At 60.0% G+C, this 22,548-nt stretch overlaps 9 protein-coding genes across 9 annotated transcripts; 5 read left to right on the top strand and 4 right to left on the bottom strand.

Moving 5' to 3' along the window:
* Positions 1 to 523: 523 nt before the first annotated feature.
* PAN0_017d5569 (ATPase) lies at positions 524 to 5,832 on the top strand (the record flags this gene model as incomplete). Its single annotated transcript, XM_014799143.1, has 2 exons — positions 524 to 644; positions 1,091 to 5,832. The coding sequence occupies 2 exons, from the start codon at positions 524 to 526 to the stop codon at positions 5,830 to 5,832; spliced, it is 4,863 nt and encodes a 1,620-aa protein (XP_014654629.1).
* A 284-nt stretch (positions 5,833 to 6,116) lies between these two features.
* PAN0_017c5568 (NAD-dependent epimerase/dehydratase) lies at positions 6,117 to 7,262 on the bottom strand (the record flags this gene model as incomplete). Its single annotated transcript, XM_014799142.1, has 1 exon — positions 6,117 to 7,262. One exon carries the CDS (start codon positions 7,260 to 7,262, stop codon positions 6,117 to 6,119), a length of 1,146 nt encoding a protein of 381 aa, XP_014654628.1.
* An 817-nt stretch (positions 7,263 to 8,079) lies between these two features.
* Positions 8,080 to 8,475, top strand: PAN0_017d5567 (stress responsive a b barrel domain protein; the record flags this gene model as incomplete). The annotated part of the gene is made up of 2 exons (XM_014799141.1): positions 8,080 to 8,349; positions 8,422 to 8,475. The coding sequence occupies 2 exons, from the start codon at positions 8,080 to 8,082 to the stop codon at positions 8,473 to 8,475; spliced, it is 324 nt and encodes a 107-aa protein (XP_014654627.1).
* An 81-nt stretch (positions 8,476 to 8,556) lies between these two features.
* PAN0_017c5566 (uncharacterized protein) lies at positions 8,557 to 11,226 on the bottom strand (the record flags this gene model as incomplete). Its single annotated transcript, XM_014799140.1, has 1 exon — positions 8,557 to 11,226. The coding sequence occupies one exon, from the start codon at positions 11,224 to 11,226 to the stop codon at positions 8,557 to 8,559; it is 2,670 nt and encodes an 889-aa protein (XP_014654626.1).
* Positions 11,227 to 11,676: 450 nt separating this feature from the next.
* Positions 11,677 to 12,388, top strand: PAN0_017d5565 (histone-fold-containing protein; the record flags this gene model as incomplete). Its single annotated transcript, XM_014799139.1, has 3 exons — positions 11,677 to 11,866; positions 11,951 to 12,200; positions 12,286 to 12,388. The coding sequence occupies 3 exons, from the start codon at positions 11,677 to 11,679 to the stop codon at positions 12,386 to 12,388; spliced, it is 543 nt and encodes a 180-aa protein (XP_014654625.1).
* A 178-nt stretch (positions 12,389 to 12,566) lies between these two features.
* On the bottom strand, positions 12,567 to 14,915 carry PAN0_017c5564 (uncharacterized protein; the record flags this gene model as incomplete). Its single annotated transcript, XM_014799138.1, has 1 exon — positions 12,567 to 14,915. One exon carries the CDS (start codon positions 14,913 to 14,915, stop codon positions 12,567 to 12,569), a length of 2,349 nt encoding a protein of 782 aa, XP_014654624.1.
* A 348-nt stretch (positions 14,916 to 15,263) lies between these two features.
* On the top strand, positions 15,264 to 16,463 carry PAN0_017d5563 (cytoplasm protein; the record flags this gene model as incomplete). The annotated part of the gene is made up of 1 exon (XM_014799137.1): positions 15,264 to 16,463. The coding sequence occupies one exon, from the start codon at positions 15,264 to 15,266 to the stop codon at positions 16,461 to 16,463; it is 1,200 nt and encodes a 399-aa protein (XP_014654623.1).
* A 249-nt stretch (positions 16,464 to 16,712) lies between these two features.
* Positions 16,713 to 18,655, bottom strand: PAN0_017c5562 (uncharacterized protein; the record flags this gene model as incomplete). The annotated part of the gene is made up of 6 exons (XM_014799136.1): positions 16,713 to 16,834; positions 16,918 to 17,022; positions 17,241 to 17,512; positions 17,915 to 18,076; positions 18,157 to 18,272; positions 18,536 to 18,655. 6 exons carry the CDS (start codon positions 18,653 to 18,655, stop codon positions 16,713 to 16,715), a joined length of 897 nt encoding a protein of 298 aa, XP_014654622.1.
* A 1,803-nt stretch (positions 18,656 to 20,458) lies between these two features.
* Positions 20,459 to 22,471, top strand: PAN0_017d5561 (permeases of the major facilitator superfamily; the record flags this gene model as incomplete). Its single annotated transcript, XM_014799135.1, has 1 exon — positions 20,459 to 22,471. The coding sequence occupies one exon, from the start codon at positions 20,459 to 20,461 to the stop codon at positions 22,469 to 22,471; it is 2,013 nt and encodes a 670-aa protein (XP_014654621.1).
* Positions 22,472 to 22,548: the final 77 nt, after the last annotated feature.

The raw sequence follows: 22,548 nt of genomic DNA, 5'->3' as shown, positions 1-22,548 counted from the left end.
GTCGGCCACCAAGCAAGCCCAGAATTGCGTTGGTCCGACTGGAGCAAATTGACCGGCCCGTTTTCCCAGCCACCGAGACGGAGAGGAAGGATCAATCGCACAGTCGCGTAGCTGCCACAGTGGTGTGACTGGTATGCTGCCAAGACTCGGTATTGCGAGGAACAGGATGCCTGCATAACCGAGTCGGTATCGCCGCGCGGAAGCGTGCAGGTGTACCAGTGCCCTTTGCGGTGGCTATCGCCGGACACGCGTTCGATTGTTTGTCGCGATGGTCGTATCGTATCGTCGTACCTGCGAGAGTCCACCAACGCTAGTGCCGTGAATGTAACGACCAACAAAGCGGTGAAAAAGGTTTGGTCGATCAGGCACGCCCTCTGACATCATGCACGGAAAATCGACGGATTAACTCGACTTGCAGCGCAGGAGCAACACGCACAGAGGCCGAGGCGAGCTTGGAACGGCATGTCGGAATATCGAGCGGCGTACGGTGGATAGCCATTTGGGCGGCTGACGCAGGCAAACTATGGCACCGAGGGATTTGACCTCGAAAATCCATGACTCGCCGGCACGTCGACCTCCACGGAGAAAACAAGGCGCTGGCGTTTTGCTTTGCCGACGCCTCCGCCAGCATCCGGGACATTTGGGTTCGGGGCATTTGTTTTTGACTCGAAACGCCTGACTCGTCGGCTTGGCGATAGGCTGCCAGATCTCGGCCAAGTCGCCGCATTCGCCGCAGCACAACAGCGTGGACGCCTCCACAGTGGTATAGAGCCTCCACACTCCACTTTGCCATTCCAAAGCAGACGTTTATTTTTTTCCATTTTCTGATTGCCGACACGCTGCTGCGTTTGTACACCCGAACACCGATCGGAGTTACGAGGCGCATCTGCCGCTTGTTCTTCCCATCCAAAAATTTCTTTTGCCGCTGTGCACAGGCATGGCGACATATATGACATCAGAAGGCGGCTAAGAGATCGGCTCTGACGGGTCCACTTAACAGGCCCTCTCGGACCCACCATCTTCCGTGACTACCACCGTCCCTCCGTCGACGCCACCTGATCCACTCCGCTTACATCCATTTTCGCGCAAGCGGTCCACATCGCCAATCCATCACTCTTGCCCAACACCGTATCGTACTTGACATCTGCGGCCGCCATCCAACCAAACACACCGGCCATAGCGCCGCACGACACCTCGGCCGACACCTCTGGCGCTCCTGCACTCGACATGCGCCAGACAGCTACTTCTGTCGCCGACTCGCAGCCTCTGGCCCGCGTCACCAGCACCGGCACCTGGGGCGAGCCGGAGCGAGGCGAGCACGTCAACGTCGACCAGGCCCTCCAAGACTTCCAGCTCGCCAGGCAATCTTCACGCCAATCCGCTACTGCTGCCACCCCACAGTCACCCTCGAGCGGTCTCCGCGGTAGCTCGGCCATCGCACGCGCACTCAGTGGCGGTGATCGCTCCAAGCAGCCAGAAAAGATCAACGAAAACGAAATCGACCTCGAGGCTGCTTCCGATGGACACGCGTATCAGAACGATTTTGACCTTGGCAAATGGATGTTGACACGTAGCGCGCAGGCCAAGGAGGAGGGCATCGATAACGGAAAGCCCGTCGGCGTTCTCTGGAAGGACCTCTCCATCACCGCTCCAGGCTCAGGCGGCGGCGGCGTCTTTGTAAAGACTCTGCCCGTTGCTATCGCCAATACTGCCTGGAGAGATCCCATCGGTGTCCTCACCACCATTTGCCCTCCTCTTGCAAAGGTCTTTGCGCCTCGCAGCATACCCACCACCAACTTGCTCCACAGCACCAGCGGCATTCTCAAGCCAGGCGAGATGCTGCTCGTGCTAGGCCGTCCAGGTTCAGGTTGCTCCACCGTCCTGCGCGCCATCACCTCCAAGAACCACTCCAACGTCAGCACCTCGGGCAAAATCCTTTACGGCGGCTTCTCGCCAGAAGAGATCAATCGCAAGTACCGAGGTGAGGTCGTCTTTGTCGACGAGGAAGACACCCACTTCCCCACGCTCACCGTCGGTCAGACCCTCGAATTCGCCCTCAAAAACAAGGTCCCGCACCGCTCAAGGCGGCTACAGGGCGAATCCCGCCAGCAATTCATCGAGACTTGCATCGAGGTCATGCTCAAGATGTTCGGCATGTCCCACGTCCGCGACACGATCGTCGGTGACCAGGCCATTCGAGGTGTTTCCGGAGGCGAGCGCAAGCGAACCACAATCTCCGAGGCGCTTGCCACTCGCGCAAGCGTCATCGCCTGGGACAACTCCACCCGAGGCCTCGACGCATCCACCGCACTCGACTACGCTCGTTCCTTGCGCATCATCACCGACCTCGCCCAGCGTTCCACCATCGCAACCCTCTACCAAGTGTCCGAGAGCATCTACGACCTCTTCGACCGCGTCGCCGTCATCGACCAAGGCAGATGCATCTACTATGGTCCTCGTAAGCTCGCACGCTCCTACTTCTACGAGCTCGGCTACGACACACCTGATCGACAGACCACCGCCGACTTTGTCACTGCGCTCACCGACACCAACCAGGTCTCCTTCCGACCGGGCATGGAGCAGCGTGCACCCAAGACGGCAGAGGACCGAGAGCGGGTTTGGAGGCAAAGCGAGCTCTATCGCCAGATCGAGACCGAGATGGCGTCTTACGAGGACCACCTCGCCCACGCCGAGCAGGCCGAGCAACTCAAGCAGACAGTGCGCTCCGAAAAGCGCAAGGGTGTCAACAAAGGCTCTAGCTACACGGTCAGCTTTTGGGATCAGATCGTCAGCTGCATCTGGCGCCAGCTCCTCGTCAAGTGGGGTGCACGCGGCGACCTTTATGTCAAGCTGTTCACCATCATCTCGGTCTCCTTCATGATCTCTTCGCTTTTCTACAACCAGTCCTACGATTCGCAAGGCGTCTTCACACGCGGTGGTATCCTCCTCTTCGCCTGTCTCTTCAACGGTTGGCTCCAGCTCTCCGAGTCCTTCGAGGCCGTGGCCGGTCGACCTATGCTCAGCAGACATCGCCAATTCGCCTTCTACCGCCCCTCCGCAGTGGTTCTGGCACGTGCCCTCGTCGACATCCCCTTCTTGCTCATCCAGTGCTTCCTCTCCTCCATCATCATCTACTTCCTCGCGAACCTGAGGAGGGACGCTGGCGCCTTCTGGATCTTCTACGTCTACTGCTTCCTCTCGTCGTACAGCTTGACCGCGCTCTACCGCATGTGTGCTGCCTTTTCCCCCGGCTTCAACGAGGCCATCCGATTTTCGGTACTCGCACTCAACGTCCTCATCATCTGGGTCGGCTACGTCCTTCGCAGGCCTCAGATGAACTGGCTCGTCTGGCTCAACTACGCTCAGCCCATCAGCTATGCCTTCGAGGGCTTCCTCGCCAACGAGCTCAACTACGACATCGAGTGCAACCCGGCGCAGATCGTCCCTTTCGGTCAGGTGCGCGATACGGCCTATCAGACCTGCTCGCTCACCGGTGGTGTTCCTGGTTCGATCGTCGTTCCGAGCGCAGACTACCTCTCGACCACTTTCGGCTACTCGAGGTCGCACATCGGCCGCAACATCGGTGTGGTGATCGCGTTCGCCGTGCTCTACCTGATTCCGACCATCATCGGTGCCGAGATCATGAACTTTGGCAGCGCTGGCGGTGGTGTTACCGTCTTTGCGCGCACAAAGGCCGCCAAGGCAAAGCTTGCCGCGTCCAAGCCCGCCAAGACCGATGACGTCGAGGAGAAGGCCGCCGTTTCGGCAGACCACCCGTCTCATGCAACCGACTCGAACGGCAGCATCACACGGGCCAACTCGCCTGCTGCTCCTGGAGACAAGGAAGCCAGTGCTAAATCGGCCGAGGAGCTCGACAAGAAAGCGATCTTCACCTGGAAGGACGTCTCGCTTCAGCTGCCCACTGGCCGCAAGCTTCTGGACGACATTACGGGTCACGTCAAGCCCGGCACCATCACCGCTCTGATGGGAGCATCGGGTGCCGGTAAGACGACGCTCTTGACTGCCCTCTCGCAACGCGGTGTCGCAGGCGCTCTTTCCGGTGACATCCTCGTTGATGGCAAGCCGCTCGGACCCGGATTCCAGAGGGGCACAGGCTTCGTGCTGCAGGGAGATATCCACCTCGCTTCCCAGACGGTCCGCGAGGCCATCGAATTTTCGGCTCTTCTGCGCCAGCCTGCTGAGATTTCGCGCGAGGTCAAGCTGGCAGACGCCCAACGTGCGATCGAGCTCCTCGAGCTCGAGGATCTGCAGGATGCGCTGATTGGAGTGCCTGGCTTCGGCCTGGGGGTGGAGCGCAGGAAGCGCGTGACGATCGCCGTCGAGCTGGCTGCCAAGCCCGACCTGCTTCTCTTCCTCGACGAGCCCACCTCTGGTCTGGACTCGGCAGGTGCTGCATCCATCATTCGCCTCATTCGACGTCTTGCCAGCGAGGGCCAGGCGATCCTTTGCACCATTCACCAGCCGAGCGCGCTTCTTTTCGAGTCTTTCGACAACCTCCTGCTCCTCCAGCCCGGAGGAAGGACGGCCTACTTTGGTCAGATTGGCAGCGAGCGAGCGCAGGGATCCGACAAGGTTCGAGAGTACTTTGAACGCAACGGTGCTCCTGCTTGCCCTCCTACTACCAATGTGGCCGAATACATGCTCGAGGTCGTTGCTCAAAAGTCCGAGAAGCCTTGGTCAGAACGTTGGAAGGCATCGCCCGAAGCTCGCGCCCTTCGCGCCGAGGTCGAGGCAATCAACTCGGAACGCGCCTCGCGCCCTGTCGTAGAAGACTCGCGATCGACGCGCGAGTACTCTGCGACGCTCAAGACGCAGATCGTGGAATGCACCAAGCGTCAATTCCGTGATCTGTGGAGGGACTCGGCATTCGCGTACGGCGTGCTCTTCTCCAACATTGTCACTGGATTCGCGGCGGGCGGTGGATTCGCACACCTCGGCAACTCGGTGACCGACCTGCAGTACCGCGTCTTCGTCGTCTTCCTTGTGATTCTCAACTTCCCTGCCACGGTCAACTCGATCATCTCCAAGTTCTGGGAGATGCGCATCACTTTCGTTGTGCGCGAGGGCCCGTCGAAGACCTACTCGTGGATTGCATTTATGACGGCGTTTGTGGCCGTCTCGCTTCCCATCGCGCTGGTCGCCTCGGTGCTCTTCTTCCTTCCCTCTTTCTTCCTGCCGTTCTACTCGCAAGCTTCGACGGTCGCAGGCATGTGGTACCTGATGATCTTCCTGGTCACTTGCTACGAGATGTTCTTCTCGCTGGCGCTGGCAGCGGCCTGCCCGACACCAGTGACGGCTGCCAATCTGCTGCCCTTCCTGCTGCCCTTTGTCGCCATTGTCAATGGCGTCATCAAGCCCAAGGCGACGCTTCCAGCGCCGTGGTCGGGTCTGATCTACGCCAATCCGCTGTACTGGTACGTTCGCTCGATGGTGGGCAACATTCTGCACGACCTGCCGGTGCGATGCCGCGAAGAAGATCTGGCCATCTTCAACCCACCTCCCGGCCAGACTTGTGGCCAGTACGCACTCGACTGGGTGCAGTCGGTGGGAGGACAGCTTCTCAATGCGGATGCCACCAGCAAGTGCTCCTTCTGCCAGTACCAGGTGGGTGACCAGTTTGCCGCCACGCTCGGAGCCACCTGGGACTTCCGTTGGAAGGGTGTGGGCATCGTAGCGGGCTACACCATCGGCCAGCTCTTCCTTGCCTACCTTGCTTACTGGTACTTTACCGAGAAGGGTTACGGCCTAGGTGGCGGCCTCGTCTCAGGTCTTGTCGGCAAGGTCAAGCGCTTCGGCAAGGGCCGCCAGTAAGATCAGTCGACCTTCCACTCTTTATTGCAATCATAGACTAGATTTGAATCGCATCGTCTTGTGCCAAGTGTTGTGTAGTTCTCGCCCCATGCGTGCTGATCACTCTGTGTCCATCCTCAGACCCCTTCTCAGATTCCGTACCATTCTCAATGCTTCGGGACTGACCCGCACGCGCACTTTGTAGCTTTGCAACTCGAACGTTATTACCTGCATGCGATTAGAGGGAGAGCTTCAACAGCAAGGAGATGGACACTTGACTGAAGATGTGGCGCTATATTGATAGCTCATGCGCTCTTAACTTGTTCAATGAGGCGTTCGAGAGCCGCTTTGGTGTCGACGTCGGTGTGCTCGGTGATGACGGTGACTCCGCGTTGTGCCTCGGCGTCGATCTGAGGCTGATCGAGGTAACCGACGTAGCCGGTGTTGGTTGCCTTTGTGAGATCATAGAAGGCAGAAGCTAGCTTGTCCGGCATGCCTGCCTTCTGGAAGGTGGGAAGCCACTGGTCTTCGGGGACCGGAACGGCGGTGACAGGCGTACCTGTGATCTCGGCGACGATCTGTGCAATCTCGGGAATAGTCTTGGGGGCAGTGACGAGCTGGGCGACGGTGATGTGGTTCTTGCCAGCAGCATCAGCTGCCGATGAGGGCGGAGCGACGAGATACTTGAGAGCCTTTTCGGCGATAGCGGAGGAGTCGATGAGTGCATAAGGCTTGTCGAAGGGGAGCAGCATGGAGGGAAGGATGTGGGGAGGGCTGATGGCGAGCGGGAGCACCGACTTGAAGTTGGAGAGGAAGTAGGGCGGGCGGAGCGCAATGGCTTCTACGCCGTCACGGAGGTCGGCGAGGAGGCCGGTCTCTGCGATGTGAACGTTGTTGATGGGGCCGGTGCCCGAGGTCTTTTCGGCACCGATGGACGAGAGGAAGACGATTCTCTTGAGCGTGGAGCTTGCGTTTGCGGCAGCGACGATGTTGTCGATGAAAGTCTTGGAGAGGGCAGCGGGATCTTGCTCGGTGTAAAAGGGAGGATTCATGATGTAGGCAGCGTCACTTCCGTCGAGAGCATCCTTGATGGAAGCGGGATCGGAGACGTTGAGCGAGGACTGAGCGATGGAGACGTTGGAGCCGCTAGCTTGGAGCTTGGCAGGCGAGCGGGCAGCAAGGCGCACGCGGATGTCCGGGTGCCTGTCCTGCAGAAGCTGGGCGAGGCGAGAAGCGCTTGCCGAGGAGGCAGGGAAGATGCTGATCTGGGCTGGGGTGGACATTGTGGTGGCAGATGCGGATGATGCTGGGAGGTGTGGGACGTCTGGCTGCAGAAGGCTTGGGAATGCGATGTGTGTGAGTGAAAATGATGACGATGAATGGTGCGGGCAGTCATCAAAGCAGACGACATATATAGGCAAGCCAGTCCAAGGGATGGCGCTGAGTTTCATAGATGCGCGTGTTGCAGAGCATGCTGTGTTTGACAAGCACGACCATCGTTCCTACGCGTTCACACAATCAACTTCACCAGCACGGACCGGACCAAGGAAGACACGCTCATACGCAGGCCGGCAGCCGTCGAAGGGCTGGCTCAGCCGAGTTGGTTCCAATGCGGAGACAAGCACCTGCGAGAGAGCTTGCGAATTAGTCCGCGGATGGCGCTGATTGACGCTTCCTCGTCGCGGGCAAGAAAGCCGAGGACGATGTGCGAGGGGAGTGGCCACGTGTGGAATGGACCGAATGCAACGGAGATTCGACGGGGTCTTTGAGGCCGATGACACCTTCTTTGCAGCAGACTGCAACACTGAAGGACCCTTATGTCCGTGGAGGCAACGATGGAATCGCCGATCGCAAATCCCGACGCGGATGGAGGCAACATCTCGATTGCGAATACTGTAACGCGCCCTCGTTCAGTTAACGCCGGCTGTAGAAGCGTGGAACCCTTGTTTTCCTCGGGCGCATGTCGCCATTCAGTGGAGCTTGTACTAACCCCGAAAGGCGATGCACAAAAGACCCGCACCCGCTGCTCGCCGCAGCCGAGCTTCTAGAAGCACAGTCAGCCCAATCTGGTCTTGCTTGCAAAACGGAGGTCGCCGACTGTCAGCGGTGGTTGGCATTTTGCTGAGCGCGAGCGTTACACCCGCGGATGCGCGTCTCCGTATAGCCGAGTTTTGTCTGACAACCGCGTCCTACTCGATGGGGGCCGTGCGCCGACCGGAACAACTTCTTTTCTTCCTCACACCTCGAAGCAATCCACGATCCTGCGCCATGCCCGTCGTTCACGTCGTGTCGTTCAAGTACAAGGATTCGGTCTCGCCGGAGCAGAGGCGCGAGCTGTACGACGACTTCAACACCTTCCGTACAGCCTGCCTCTACTCGGATGGCCAGCCCTACATCCTCGACTTCAAGAGCTCCACCCACAACACCTCGCCCGAGAACGCGGGCAAGGGCTTCCACCACATCTTCATCTCCACTTTCCCTTCGCAGGAGCACGTCCGATACTACCTCGAACATGATCCCGTCCATCTCGCCTTTGTAGTACGTCAATGGCCGTCTCCTCGTCCCTCCAATCAGTCACTGATTCCCTCCCCATTGCCTTTTTTTTGGTAGGACAAGGTCAAACCTACGCTGGCTGACGCCTTTATCTACGACTTTGAGATCTGATTGTGCACGCATCGTGCTGCGCAATGTCAACAGTTTCGAGCTAATAATACAGTATACCCCGTCCTTGTGCGCTTCGATACGTCAGGAACGAGCACGCGCCGAGCTGGACGACGAGACCGCACGTGTAGGTGCTTTGCCCGCCGTGGCGATCGGTGCTGCCGCTTCGCGCGTGTTGGTTGCGTTCGATAGCGGTCGTTTGACACTGCTCCCATGCACTCCTTCGCTGCGCCGCAACGAAGCCGCCGTCGGCCGCGTCACGGACGACGAAGAGGCCGACACGACCCGTCGCGAAGTGAGCGCTGGCGTCTTGTTCCCATTTGAGCTTGACACGGCACGCGATCTGCGCTGCTCCTCCAGCTCTTGCTTCTCGCGCGTCGACATTCGGCGTCGCGATGGCGCTGCTGCTGCTTCCACTACAGCCGGCTTCGATAATGTCGGCTGCGCAGTGGCAGCATCGTCAGCCTCGGCTCTCGGCCTCTTGGAGCTCCTCGGCGACGCTGCTTTCGACTCCGAGCTGCCGATGCTCACTCGACTAGACGTGCGTCGACCTGTGCTGCCCAACTCGTTCGCCTCCTCCTCCTCCTTGTCTGATTTGCGCTTACGTTCTTCAACGCGTCCGGACGTCTTTTCATCCTGTACTGCTGCGGGTGCTGTTGATTCGTCTGACGTGCCTTCACCCGACAGACGCGACGACCGTCGTGGTGCTGCTCGCGGCTTGCTCTTTGATGGCTCGGTCCACTTGCTTCCTCCAAAGATGGCCCCGAGCTCAGGATTGTTGCTGAGGCTCTCGCCGAAGCTGAGAGCCCCGCTCGCATCGTCAGTTCTCCTTTGCGCGTCTCCGTCTGAAGTGGCTTCCTCACTGGCAGCGTCCGTCGCAGAAATGGTGTCCGAGGCAGGTCCCATCTCGGCGTCCTCCGCCACCACAGAGAGGCTGCCTAGCTCTGAGCGTCGTTTGGCATCGCGTGCGTGAATCTCGGCCACTTCGCCGTCATCCAGGCGCCTGAGTGAAGTGAGAGGACCTGTCTTCTCGGGATCGTCTCGCTCGAATCTCGGTGCGGCAGGAGCAGCGAGCACGCGGTTGCGCTCGTTGCGGAGCTCTTGCGCTTCGGCTTCGAGGACGTTGCATCGCTGGGCCAGCTGCACTCGTGCTTCTTCGGCCGCCTGCAGCTCGATCCGGAGAGCGTCTGCTCGCTTTGTGATCTCTGCAGACTGTGTGGCTTGCACCTTGTCAGCCGGGCTCGAGGGCTGAGCTGCCTGGTCGAGCAGATTGCGCGCACGCTGTTCGGCTTCGGCGAGCTTGCGCACTTCCTTGTCCTTGCGCGCAGCATTTTGTTCGGCGACAGCGAGCTGTTTGACAAGCTGAGCAAGCTTCTTTTCCAGCTCCAACTTTTCGCGCTGCCAGTCGATGCGCTGCGAGGTTCCGCCTGCCAACGTGCCGCTTGTTGCGGCCGCAGCAGCCGACGCGAGCGAGCCGATGTGCACTGGTCCATTGGCCTTGTTCAGCGAGAGACGCGCGTCGTTACGCAGATCCTCATGGATGCCGTGCTCCAGTTGTGCGACCCACGCCTGCTCCTTGAGCTCGGCAGCGAATCGTTGGTTCGCCGTCGCTTGGTGAATGTTGCGTTCGGTTCGGAGGTCCAGAAGCGACTGCACATGTGTGCTGATGGCTGTCGAAGTGAGCTCGAGAGCGCGCAGAGCGGGATGCGGGGCTTTGCTCGAAGATGCGGAGACAAGCATGCCCGATGAGGTCGAGCGCAGGCTGTCGGTGGCCGGGAAGAGGTCTCTCTGGAAGAGAGGTCGATGTCCCTCGAGCCACGCGTCCGACGTAGAAGCCTTTCTGGACGAGTTGCTGTGGCTAATGAGGCTGCCTGAGGATGTGGAACGGGATCCAGCAGACCTTGGCGCCGATTCCGCGTCGCGCTTCTTGGCATCCTCTTGTTCGGCTTCGACCATATCGAGGAGCTCCTGGTCGGCGCGTCTGGCTGCGTTGATGGCATCGGTGGCAAGTCTCTTGAGCGCCTGGTTGTATTCTACGAGCGACGTGCGCTTCTGTTCGAGTTCCTGTACCTGCTGAGCATAGGCGCTCGCGGCGCTTGCTTTAGTGCTTGACGACGTGGGGAGATCGTCAAAGGCAGAGGCAACAATCTGGAAGTCGGGCACGGCCGATCGAATGGCCGAGCTGGTGACCTCGCCAATCCTCGCTCGCACACGCGCCACTGAGCGATCGTTGGCTGCCTTGTACTGCAGAGCGGATGCCTTGATCGCTTGCAGATCTCGACGCATGCGGGCCAGCGCGTCCTTGGTGGCCTTGTGTGCATTCTGCTCCGTCTCGAGCTGTGCAGAGACGTGGGTCAGTTTGGCTTTGGCCGCCTCCGCCTTGCGCTCAAAGTCGATGGCGCGCTCGGACTCCTCCTTGTGGAATCGCTTTGCACGTTCGAGCGAAGCGGTGAGCGTGCGATTCTTGGCGGTGAGGGCGGTGCGCACTTCAATGTCTTCCTCTCGCTGCGAGATCATGGCGTGGAGTGCGTCGGCAAGCACACCGACCGATTCTTCACGCATGCCCGACACATTGAGGGCTGATCGGAGGTAGCCACGAGAGATCAGGGTCGCATTGAGCTGTTCGAATGTGGGACGCCCCTTTTCAACGCCATCGATGGAGTCGTCCGCAGATAGGTCCGGCAGGTGGTCATAGCTGGGCGCTTTTGGTGCTGGCGCGAAGTCGCCGGCTGGAGTGGCCGAAGTTGGTACCATCGCTTCGGTGTGGGAGCTATGGCCGTTCGTGATGGATACCGCAAAGGAGCAAGAGGAGAAGATGGTGGCCGAGACTGTCGGACGCGTTCGGGGTGCGCTTTCGTTAGGGTGCGGCCGGTGCGCAGCGCTGGACGGTGCGGAGGTGCGGAAAAGAACAACACTCACACTCGCGACGCGTCTCGCCCTCGACATTCACAATTTTCCTGCCACAAGATTGCAGCCACGCTTCAAATTATTGTGGAGAGGTGGACTCACGTGATGCGGGTCTTGGGCGGCATTTTTGGCTGCGAAAGCTGCGCGGGCATCGGGCATCGGGGCCACTTTCGCGCAGCTCGACGCGACTCTCTGCGGTCCCAACACTTTGAGGCGCAGCTGACACCTCTCCTCCACGTCCTTCACCACACCACCACCATCGTCTTGCTCTGGTCTGCGCTGGCAACAACTTTCAACATGGCCAAGAAAGGTTACGCCGATATCTCGTATCCCGAGTCCGCATATGCCGACACGTACGACGAGCGTTCCATCGCCAGCTCCTCTGAGGGCGGCGGCTCAGCCATGCTCTCGCGCCGCGCGCCCTCGATCCAATCCACCGTCTCGAGGCGCAGGTTCGAAGAATACTCGGTCACAGAGCCCAGCATAAGTAGGTGGTCCTCGTCTTTGATCAGCTCAAGAAGCGCTTCGACTTGATGATGCTGATCCCTCTCCCCTTTTCCTGACTGCGCAGGCCATGTGGGTGCCAAACGCCGCTTCAAGCCAGGCACCGTGGCGCTGCGCGAGATTCGCAAGTACCAAAAGTCGACGGACCTGCTACTGCGCAAGCTGCCATTTGCGCGCCTGGTGCGCGAGATCGCCAACGACTTTGTCACGTCGTATGAACACGGCGAATACGGCTCGGGCCTCCGCTGGCAAAGCTCGGCCATCCTCGCACTCCAAGAAGCCACCGAGGCGTTCCTGGTTCACCTCTTCGAGGACGCGTAAGCTCATCCCGCCCGCTCGTCATCCATCGTCCGTCGCAAGTCACTGACATCTTTGCTCTGTTTATTGTTTTGCGCATGCCAGAAATCTCTGCGCTATTCACGGCAAGCGCGTCACCGTCATGAAGAAGGACTTCCAGCTGGCAAGGCGACTGCGCGGCAGATGGGATGGTCTCGGCGGTTACTAGTGTTCCCTTTCGCTCGTATCGCATGCAGTCTCGCTCTTTTGTTCAGCCCGATCTTCTGTGTAAAATTCATGTATTATATCCACCGCAGCCATCACTGCAATGCTTCAACGTGACGGTAGCATCGTACAGCCTACATGATCATTGTGTCTAGCCACGGCAGAAAGTCTTGACACGACAATCACCAGCCAAAGATGCCCTCGGTGATGCGGCCGAGCACGCTCGTGCTGCCGTTGGAGGCGCCTGCCTTTGAGTCAGCTGCGTTGGTGCTGCCTGCGGGTGCGGGCTTGGGAGCACCTGCAGCGCCCGACCCAAACAGAGACGAAGCTGCCTTGAACGGCGAGCCTGCCAGCCCGCTGAGGTGGTTGCCCGACACCGAAGGCTTGAATGCTACCGACGGGTCGTCAATCACCGACAGGGGGCGACCAAAGGCGGGATACGAAGGGGTGCTGCCACTTGCCGAGGCTGCCTGGCCAGACGAGTTGGCGCGTTCCGAGGCACCCTGTCCGAACGCGATCGAGTGGCGGTTGTTCGAGCTGCTGGAGCCTTTGCCACTGCCAAAGCTAGGCGCGTTCGAACCGCCGATCTTGCTTGAAGAAAGCGCACTGGCACCCGCGGCCGCATCAATGGAAGGAACAGCGATCGACTTGGACGACGCTTTGTACGTCTCGGCGGTGCGGCTGGAGGGGAAGACGTCCATTCGGAACACGGCATCGCTGCCGTTGGTGAGCGCGACCTGGTGAAAGTTGTCGTCTTCCCAACGGACACCGACCATACAGGCGCCTGCCACCACCTCGCCGTTGCGACGCAGTGCATGCAGCGCCTGAAACGACTCGGCGTAGCGGATGCGCGTGCAGCAAGACAGTGCCGGAGCCGATGGCTGCGCCGACGCTTGCTCTTGCGCCGATCCGCTGCCCGTGAGATCGATCGCCTCCATCAGCTCGACGCCGCCGATGCTGGCAAAAAGCTCGAGTACAGCCTTTTCCATCCACGTCGGATATCCGAACACCAGCACGGTGCGTTGCGCGAGGCCCAAGGTCGAGTTTTTCTCCGCCGACGCATCGCCAGTCGGAGTCGAGGCGTATCCTTCGCTCGAAGCGGTAGCGGCAAGAGTCAGAGAAGGCGAAGTTCGTTGGAGCGCAGTCGCGGACGACGCCGACAGGGTGTTCCGAGTTGGAAGAAGCTTCTGCGGCGATGTGGCATCGGCAGCGGCAGGGGATCGATAGTTGGCCGAGTACATTCCGCTGCTGGTGCTGGACGTACCGAGCAAGGACGAGTGAGCCGCCGTGGATGTCTCATCTTCGAGACGCTCTTGCGGAGGAGCATCGTCGTCGTCCTCCTCGTCCATGGCGCCACTTGCCACATTGAAGGCTGCGGATGCCGCGGGCGGAGTCGAATTGGAGCGGATGGAGCGGGCGGGCGATTCCATCGACGTTTTGCGCGCTGGGGTGCCAAAAGTGCCGGCGTTGGCAGAGGCAGGCGCCGGTGTTGCCGACTGACGCCCACCGCGCAGGCCACCAGCACCAAAGATGCTCTCTTTGCCGCCTCGCCAGGGCGTTCCAGGCGCGGCGGAGCCGGCTCGACTGAACGAGGCGTCGTCGCGCCTGTCGTTGAAGAAGCTCGAGCTGAAGCGACCTACGGGCGAAGGGTGTCCCTTGGACGAGGGAGTGCTCTCCTCCTTGCCCGACTTGGAGGCGGGTGTGCCAAAGGCAATGCTCGAATCGGCATCCTGGACTGCCTCGGGAGAGGTGGGCTCGGTCTGGCGCGAAGGGAGCTTGTATGGCTTGACTACTTTGGTGCGGCTGAGATAGCCGGGGATGTAGCTCATGTTGTGACTCTGCTGCTCCAAGTTGAGACGCTGCTGTTCGATGAGCGCCTGCTGGTGCTGCTGCTGTTGGAACTGCTGCTGATGCTGCTGCTGTTGCGACGACTGTGGCGTGCCGAAGTGCGGCAGCCCGTGCTGCTGCGTCGCATTGTGGTGGTGCATGGGGCTGCTGAACGGCTGCGTCTGCGGCTGAGCCGAAAAAGGTGCGGGAGAGGAGGAGTTGAAGCCAGGGGCGCCCTGACCGAAGGCATTGGTTTGCGTCGATGTCTGCTGACCAAAGTTCTGCGACTGTGACTGCTGCGGGAAGTTCGACGAGGCGGACGAGCCGAAGAGGTTGTTGTTTTGCGGCGTGCCGAAGAGGTTTGGCTGGGTCGAAGTGGGCGCAGGAGTGCCAGCATTGCCAAACAGAGAGCCAGACGGCTGCTGCTGTGTTGGCTGCTGCGCACCAGGAGTGCCAAACATCGGCTTCTGTCCGAAAAGCCCACCTGACTGCGGTGTGCCTTGCTGCGGCTGCTGTTGCTGTTGCTGATGCTGTGGTTGTGCGGCATTTGTGCTGTTGTTGCCGAAGGAGAACCCTCCTGGACTGGAGAAGGAATTGCCAAATCCACTGCCTCCGAATGGCGTCGATGACTGGGGTTGCTGCGGCTGCTGCGGCTGCGGTTGCTGCTGTTGCGGCGTGGCCGCGGAGTTCGAGAAGGAGAACATGGCTCCTGCACTGTGTGTTGCCCTCAATGAGAAGCGGACGCTTGCTGGGTACTGGTTGTTGGCGCAGAAGGTGCGAAGTACTGAAAGAGTCGAGCAGCGAGCGCAGGTTGGCGATCTGATGTTGTTGTTCCACTGCCTCTCCGCGTTGCAATCGCGCGTTGGCTGCCCGATTTTTTCTCCCTGCCACTGTCACTTCGTTTCGGCCGGAAGGACAGTCTTTTGGTTGACCGGCGAATTTTGCGGTTGCAGCCTCCACCTGCAGAGCGGGCAGGGTCCATTCTTTTGCCACCGGCTATTGCTGCCTCAGAAGACGAGCTCTCTTCCTCTCATCATCGTCAGTATAGAAACATGACAACCGCAAGTAGACCAGCACGGTCGATCGTCGTGGTTGGGGGCGGCATCGTCGGCTCAAGCATCGCCTACTACCTTTCGCGAGCCGCAGCGTCGGCGGGAACCCGGGCGGCGACGCGCATCACTCTCATCGAAGCGTCCTCTGCACCGGCTCCTGCGGCATCAGGCAAAGCTGGCGGCTTTTTGGCGCTGGACTGGCACGGTACGGCGACGGCAAGCCTGGCGGAGCTCAGCTTCAAGCTTCATCGACAGCTTGCGGATCAGGATGGTGGCCGCGAGAAGTGGGGCTACCGCGAGGTCGAGACCTGGCAGGTCAACGTCGACTCGAGCCTCAGCGAGTCCAGAACCAAAAGGCCTGCAAAATGTGCCATAGACTGGCTCGACAAGGAGATCATCACTTCCACATCCAACATGGGCGGCAAAGGTTCAACGGCGCAAGTGCATCCGGGTCTGCTGACACGCCATCTGGTGCAAGAGTCCATCGAGGCCGGCGTGGAGGTGCTCTTCAACACGCGTGCTACCGGCTTGCGCTTCAACGATCGACGACGTGTTACCGGAGTCGAGATCACCGACTCCAAAACGCGAGACAAGCAGACAATAGACGCGGACGACCTCGTGATCGCTGCAGGACCGTGGACTGGCTCTCTCATCACCAAGCTCTTCCCACGGAGCATGCTCCCTGCGCACCTCAAAGCAGCGTCTTCCATTGATGGATCGCGAGCGCACAGCATCGTGATCGAGTCGCCGCCGGGCAAGCCGCTCTCGGCTGACTGCCTCTTCACCGACATGGCGTACGGCCCCGGTGGCCGCAAAGCTGGGGCGCCGGAACTGTACTGCCGCCCGGACGGCACAGCATACGTATGCGGTGGCTCGGACGACGTTGCGCTGCCTGACACCGCGGACGAAGTGGACTTTGACGAGAACAAGGTAGCGGCGTTGATCGAGCAGAGCAAGGTGCTCTCGCCCACATCGCTCGATGTCGGTGCTGGCGCTACGCTCAAAGCCAAGCAGGCGTGCTACCTGCCCATCAGCAACCGCACCGGCAACCCGATCATCGGAGGAAAGGACGGCGTGTACGTGGCGGCGGGCCACTCGTGCTGGGGCATCACCAACTCGCTCGGCACGGGCAAGGTGCTCTCGGAGCTCATTCTGGGGGGTAAGGTGCACAGCGCCAACATCCGAGCTCTGATGCCTTAGAATGACATTGTTCGTTCTGATCGTCACCATGGATGGAATTGTACATGTCGGCGATGCCGTTTGAACTATGTGATGGCTACAGCCGCTATTGTACTTGCGAGAGCAGATGGATCACGAGCCCACCTTCCTTCTTCGGCTGTAAACGGTCAGGTACGCATTGCCGTCGGCGGACGCGATGCGGGTATGCGAGCAATTCCGGATGGACTTGGTCCTTCACTCGCAAAAGGATGTCTTCTGCGGTTGCATTGGTCAGATGCGCGTGAACCTCGTCGTCTGGTTTGCGACCGTCACGGACAAGCCGACCTTGTCGCTGGAGGACCTGGAAGCGATGGATGTGAGCACAATGATCGGCGTAAGGCCTTGCATGGCATCTAAGCAGTCCGAGGCGGGGCAGTGTGTGTGATGCTTCGGACAAGCAGTGACTTGCCTTTGCGGGGCTTCGTTCTGCCAGCACCAACCTGCTCGACAAGTGCAGCAAATGCTTCCCTGAGCCAGGCCTGACGTTCATCGCGGATCCCGCCGACGTCCAGGAACGGAATGCGTACCAAGCCGTACGTCTCTGCTCGCGAAGACCCAGGCAGGGGACCCCTCAGCGTACAGGCGTTAAACGTGAGAGGACGAGGCAGCGCCGCAAATGGACGCGTGTGGCAATCTTCGAGATGCCCCGGCTCGCCTTCGAGCCAGCTTCCGCAGATCCTTCGAGCCAGCTTCCGCAGATCCAACAGAAGAGGAGGCCAGGGTTGGTCGCTTCCCCTGTGACGGACGACATGCACCAACCTTTGGTGCGTTTTGTAAAAATGTGCGGCGAATGCAACAGACCCAAGCGCCCAATCCTCCTGAGGCCCTGACGAAGCGGGTCGAGAAACTGGCATCGAAGCGAAGGCGGCGTGTTACCCGTGACCTTGCCAGACGTTGGACTTGGTGATGTCCATTCACCTTTGCGGGGAGATGCATCGCAAGGCATCGAGCCTGGCTTCGTTGCCCTCGTCGCGATAAGATCGGAGATGATGAAAGTCGTGGTATACTTGAGATTCTTGGGGGAATCCTTGCTGATGTTTAAGGTCCGAGTGGCGGCTCAAAGGGCCTCTCGCACCGGGATCGAATCGCAGCTTGATTCAATACTGGAATGAACAGTGATCACATGAATGGCGAGTACAAAGGTAGAGGATATCAGAAGGAGGGCCCGGCGCCAACACGGCCAACGTTCACTCCCAAATGGTGGATTCAGTGGCTAGCAGCACGACCAACCGTGGAGCCGTGGCTGATAGACACGTCGTCGAAGATAGCGGCACCTCAATCACGATGCTTTGCGCTCGGGACCCATCGGTGGACGACGCTGCATTTCGATGCGCAAGAAGCACGTTCGTGCTTTGGCTATAGATATTGTTGAGGTACGCATAGGCGTCGCCGGTCGAGAGACCTGGTCGATGGGCGCGTGATCAGAGACTTACACCGTTTCGGCAGCGTGCGAGCGCGAGTGACGGTGGCGCATCAAGAGCCTGGGCTGGTCTTCCGGGACGCAATTCTTCGCCATCGTTGCAAACGTGCGCCGAAAGTCGTACGGCGTGAGGTTATCCCAGCCAAGCTTGTTGGCGACCTGCTGGAGGCAGCGGCTGGCGTCCATGAGCGACATCGCCACCAGGCGCAGAACGTTCCGTTATTGGACCATGTCCCGTCGTCTCAGAAGGCGGACCGATCGGCAAGCAGCACTGGCGCTTCGGTCTGTCCCTTCCTGATGCTAAGGCGGGCATTGGGCGAGAGGGCAGTGCTGGACGACTTGCCAATCAACTCTCGGACCGCCCTGTCGGTCTGCGGCTTATACATTCGAAATGCTCTCGAAGGTCATGGGTCGATCTCCGGGGGTCGATCTCCGGGATGGGGGCGAGGCAGGTCTCCGATCAAATTTTCGTCCGAAGCGTTAGACCCAGTCCGCTGGTGATGCCGGATGAGATGCAGCAAGCGTGCGATGCGATCGGATCGTGCCTGCTCGCAGTCGTCGTCCAGCTTGCCAGGGCTTGAGTGGCCACCCACGATAGCCTTGACGCAGCACTTGAGAATGCGCAAGCCTTGACGCTTCGAGTCAGCGTCACGCCGTCGCCGAGGATGAGAGCTTTGGTCGAGCGTTTGGCGTACTTGGTCGCAGCGGTCTTCTGAGCTCGCTGCTGAATCTTCTCGGCACGGCTGATGGCCATGTTGAAATCCGAGTGGGAACGTGTTCACTTTGCTGACACTTGGTTCACGCTTGCGATGCGTCGAGATCGCTCAGGCACACTTCAACACCAAGCTAGCATGATGGCCTGCAAAACTCCACACTCAAGTCGCTGGCGTCGCGTCGGCCTGTTCTGACGGTGCGCAGCATGTCTGACGTGGGCATCGGAGTTGGAGAAGCGTTGCCGTTGCCGACGACCTCGTGCCTGACCCAAGAAGTCGGCCGGCACGCGACGGGCCGGGTAGCACTACGGCCATGAGGCGAGCTTGAGATGCGCCATGACCGCAAGTTGGACTTAGACTGGATTGCAAAGGTGGAGGGGAAGCAGTGGCAATTTTTTGTCAAGCCGGACGAAAATTGGTTGGGCCAAGCTGGATGCAGACGAGGGAACGTGGACAGCTCGGTTATATGCGGGGGAGCCGACGCATCTCGAAGCGATGCTCACCCACGGTAGTCACATTGCTGAGCGCGCCCGAGGTGGCTTTGAGACTGGCCGTCGTTCGTCATTGTCGACATCATCGCTCTGTCACGAGCCTAATCGGCACAAACACGCGCCTCAAAGAGCGAAAGGGAGCTTGGCAGCAGGAGTGATGATGCGATTGCATTGATTCACCCAGGAATGGGGGCGGCTGCTCATACGGATGGAAGGGTTGCATCCCTCGCCGGGCTTCCCTCACCCCCCGATCCTTTCTCGATATGCGTTTGCGCTCTGCCGATCTGGTGATTGGAAAGGATGGGGGGACCAGTCACACGACCTTGGACTGGGAGCTGCAGCCACCTGCATGCACGAGTTCGAGCGGAGCAGCAACGGCGGAGCGGCGGCGGCGGCGGCAGAGGCGAGCCGGGCGAGCCAGCGGTACAGTACAGTACTCGCGACTGGTACAGTAAATTTACAGTACTGTTTGCAAGCCGACGAGTCGCGTCGTGATGAGCTGCGGAGAATTTTTGACTCTTTTGGGAACGCGCGTGTTTCAGAAAATCCCTCAACAGGGCTAGCAGCGTGAGTTCGAACTCCAAATGGAAATCCCAGCTCGGCTCTAAGCGAGGCTCGTCTGGGCCGGAGCTCTGTCGCCGCTTCGCCGCTTCGCCGCATCGAGGCTAGCGAGTGACGCTCCTCAGAGGCGTACGTGGTGAGCAGCCTAGCCTCTTGCGAGGCAGTCATCGCAACCTTACGCTACTGCTTCGGTCGAGCCGCCGAGTAAGCTCAGAGTTGCGCCGGCATGAGATGAGGAGGAGGTTCGGCCTCGGGTTAGACCGAAGATTGAGCGCCCGCGAAGCGGCCGACCGCGGTGAGCAAGCGGCGGGCGGCTCTTCGGAATCCAACGACAGGAGAGGGAGCGGGCGGGCGGGCGGCAAAAGTGAGAAAACCGAAAAACTTCCGCTCGACTTCCTTCTCAATTTTTTGCCCGCCCTTGCCTGACACGTCGCCGCGGACGGCGCTCACCGGTACATCCGAATACTGTACTGAGGCCTGCGCATCGCCGCCTCGACTTTGCGCCCACCCGGAAAACCCTCTTTCGGTTCGGGTTGCATTTGCTTTTGCATGGTCCTGCTGCTGCTGCTGCTGATGCTGCYGCTGCTGATGCGCAGATGGCCCTGACGAGTGTGGCCTGCCACAGCTCCAGTCGCCCCTCCCTGCTGTGCCCGAGTCTGGTTGTCCGTTCGCGTTCAGACACCCTTCTGGGCTCAGGTGGACGAATACATTCTCCCCCCTCCCTCTGTCAAGACCACGACCATCGTCCCCTCCCTCCGCTCACATCGCAACTGACGCACGTCAAGGGCCATCATGGCGGACAACATCCAGACCGAGATGACTTCGGTCGCTTCTTCAAGCCACGACAGCGCTCAGCCGTCGTCCAACTCGGCCTCCTCGCCTTCGGCTGATGGCGCCCACCACCCCTCCTCCGCCACCGCAAACATCAACGCGGCCCTCGACGAGACGCTCTTCCCCTCCGACTCGTACACCAGCGACACAAAAACCTACTGGGCCGACCTCCCCTTCTGGGAAAAGACCTCTTGGATCAACGCCCAGTCCAACGCAGAGGCGCGCCGCGAGCTCGGCGAGATCGGTCGCATGTTCAAGCGCGACCCGCTCTCGCCCATCCGCGCCTACTTTAGCAACTATGTCATCACCGGTCTCGGCCTCTTTGTCGAGGGTTACACCCTCTTCTCCATCGGAAACCTCTCGCCGCTCTTCAAGGCCGTATGGCCCCAATGCTGGAAGAACCACACCGTCTGCGACGAAAACTGGCTCCACGCCATCGACTACCTCGAGATCGTCGGCATCATCGTCGGACAGATCCTCGTCGGCATCGAGGGCGACTGGATCGGAAGACGCTTCGGAATGGTGCAAGACGCACTCATCATGACCCTCGGTTCGGTCATGCTCACCGCCATGTGGGGCACCTCGCTCAACGGCTGGGTCATCTGCTACGCATGGTCCGTCTTCATCTACGGCATCGGGGTGGGCGGCGAATATCCCATGACCTCGACAAGAGCGATGGAGGGCACCGGCACAGGTCGTGCTGCCACCACCGGCGATCGTATGCACCGAGGACGCAAAGTGTCGCTCTCTTTTCTCATGCAGGGTTGGGGTCAGCTTGCCAATCAAGGCGTTCTGATCATCGGCCTGCTCATCTTCCACGGCTCGCTCAACGGTCCCTACAGCGAGACCTCGACGCAGTGGACCTTCCGCGTGCAGTTTGGCATCATCGCCGCCTTCACCCTTTACCTTGCCTACATCCGATACTATCGCATGAAGTACCAGGATGCCGCCCTTCAGACCGCAAAGAAGCGTCTCAACACGTCCGGCTACGACATTGTCTCGCTCAAGCTCTCGCTCCACCACTACTGGCACCGTCTGCTCGGAACCGCTGGCGGCTGGTTCGCCAACGACTTCTTCTTCTACGGCAACAAGATCTTCTCGGGCGTCTTCATCAGCATCATCACCAACAGCGCCGGCGGCCTCGAGACCACCTGGGTCTACAACATGTACAACATCATCATCTCGCTCGCCGGCTACTACATGGCCGCGCTCCTCATCGACCACAAGCAGTACGGCCGCAAGTGGATGCAGGCCAACGGCTTCGTCGCCGATTTCATCCTCTTCATCATCGGCGCTGCGCTCTACAACACGCTCACCGTGCCCGGCTCGGGCATCAAGGCGTTCCAGGCCATCTACTTCCTCTCGTCCTTCTTCAACCAGTTCGGCCCCAACTCCACCACCTTCCTCCTCGCCGCCGAGGTGTTCCCCGCATCCATCCGTGCCACCTCGCACGGTGTTTCGGCCGCCGTGGGCAAGCTCGGTGCGCTCGCACCCGCGATTCTCTACAACTACATTGACAACCACACCAAGTTCTGGGTGGTTTCGTGGTTCGGTCTGCTCGGCTGGGTGCTCACCATGGTCTTCATTCCCGACACGACGGGTCTCGACCTGCGCGAGCAGGAGCGCTACTGGGAGTGCGTGGTGCAGGGCCGCGAGCAGGACTACCACGGCGTCGCGGTGCACCCACGCCACCTGTCGCTGTACGAGCGCGTGGTGCTCAAGCGTCATCGCCACTACGACCCCGAGCTCGACCGCCAGCAGAAGCTGCAGGAGCTCGAGGCGCTGTTCAACTCGAGCAAGGCCGAAAAGGGCGCTGCCGAGGACGAAGTGGAGAGCGAGATGCTCGAGGAGGACCTTCAGCTCTACTTCCAGTCGCTCGCCGACAGCCATGCCGCGGGCAAGAAGCTGCAGACACCAGCCAACTCGTCGGCCAAGCATCCGTCCAAGCTCGCCGAGATCGAGAAGCGCTTGTAATCTCCTACGACGGCCGTCTCGTCTGGAACACGTTCCCTTCTGTTAACCTAGATTCCCCCGCCTCCTACCTTCGTCAC

Source organism: Moesziomyces antarcticus (assembly GCF_000747765.1).
Source record: "Moesziomyces antarcticus DNA, scaffold: scaffold_v10017, strain JCM 10317, whole genome shotgun sequence".
NCBI lineage: Eukaryota > Fungi > Basidiomycota > Ustilaginomycetes > Ustilaginales > Ustilaginaceae > Moesziomyces > Moesziomyces antarcticus.
The sequence above is the reverse complement of the archived record's forward strand: the minus strand, read 5'-3'. Positions and strand labels throughout refer to the sequence as shown.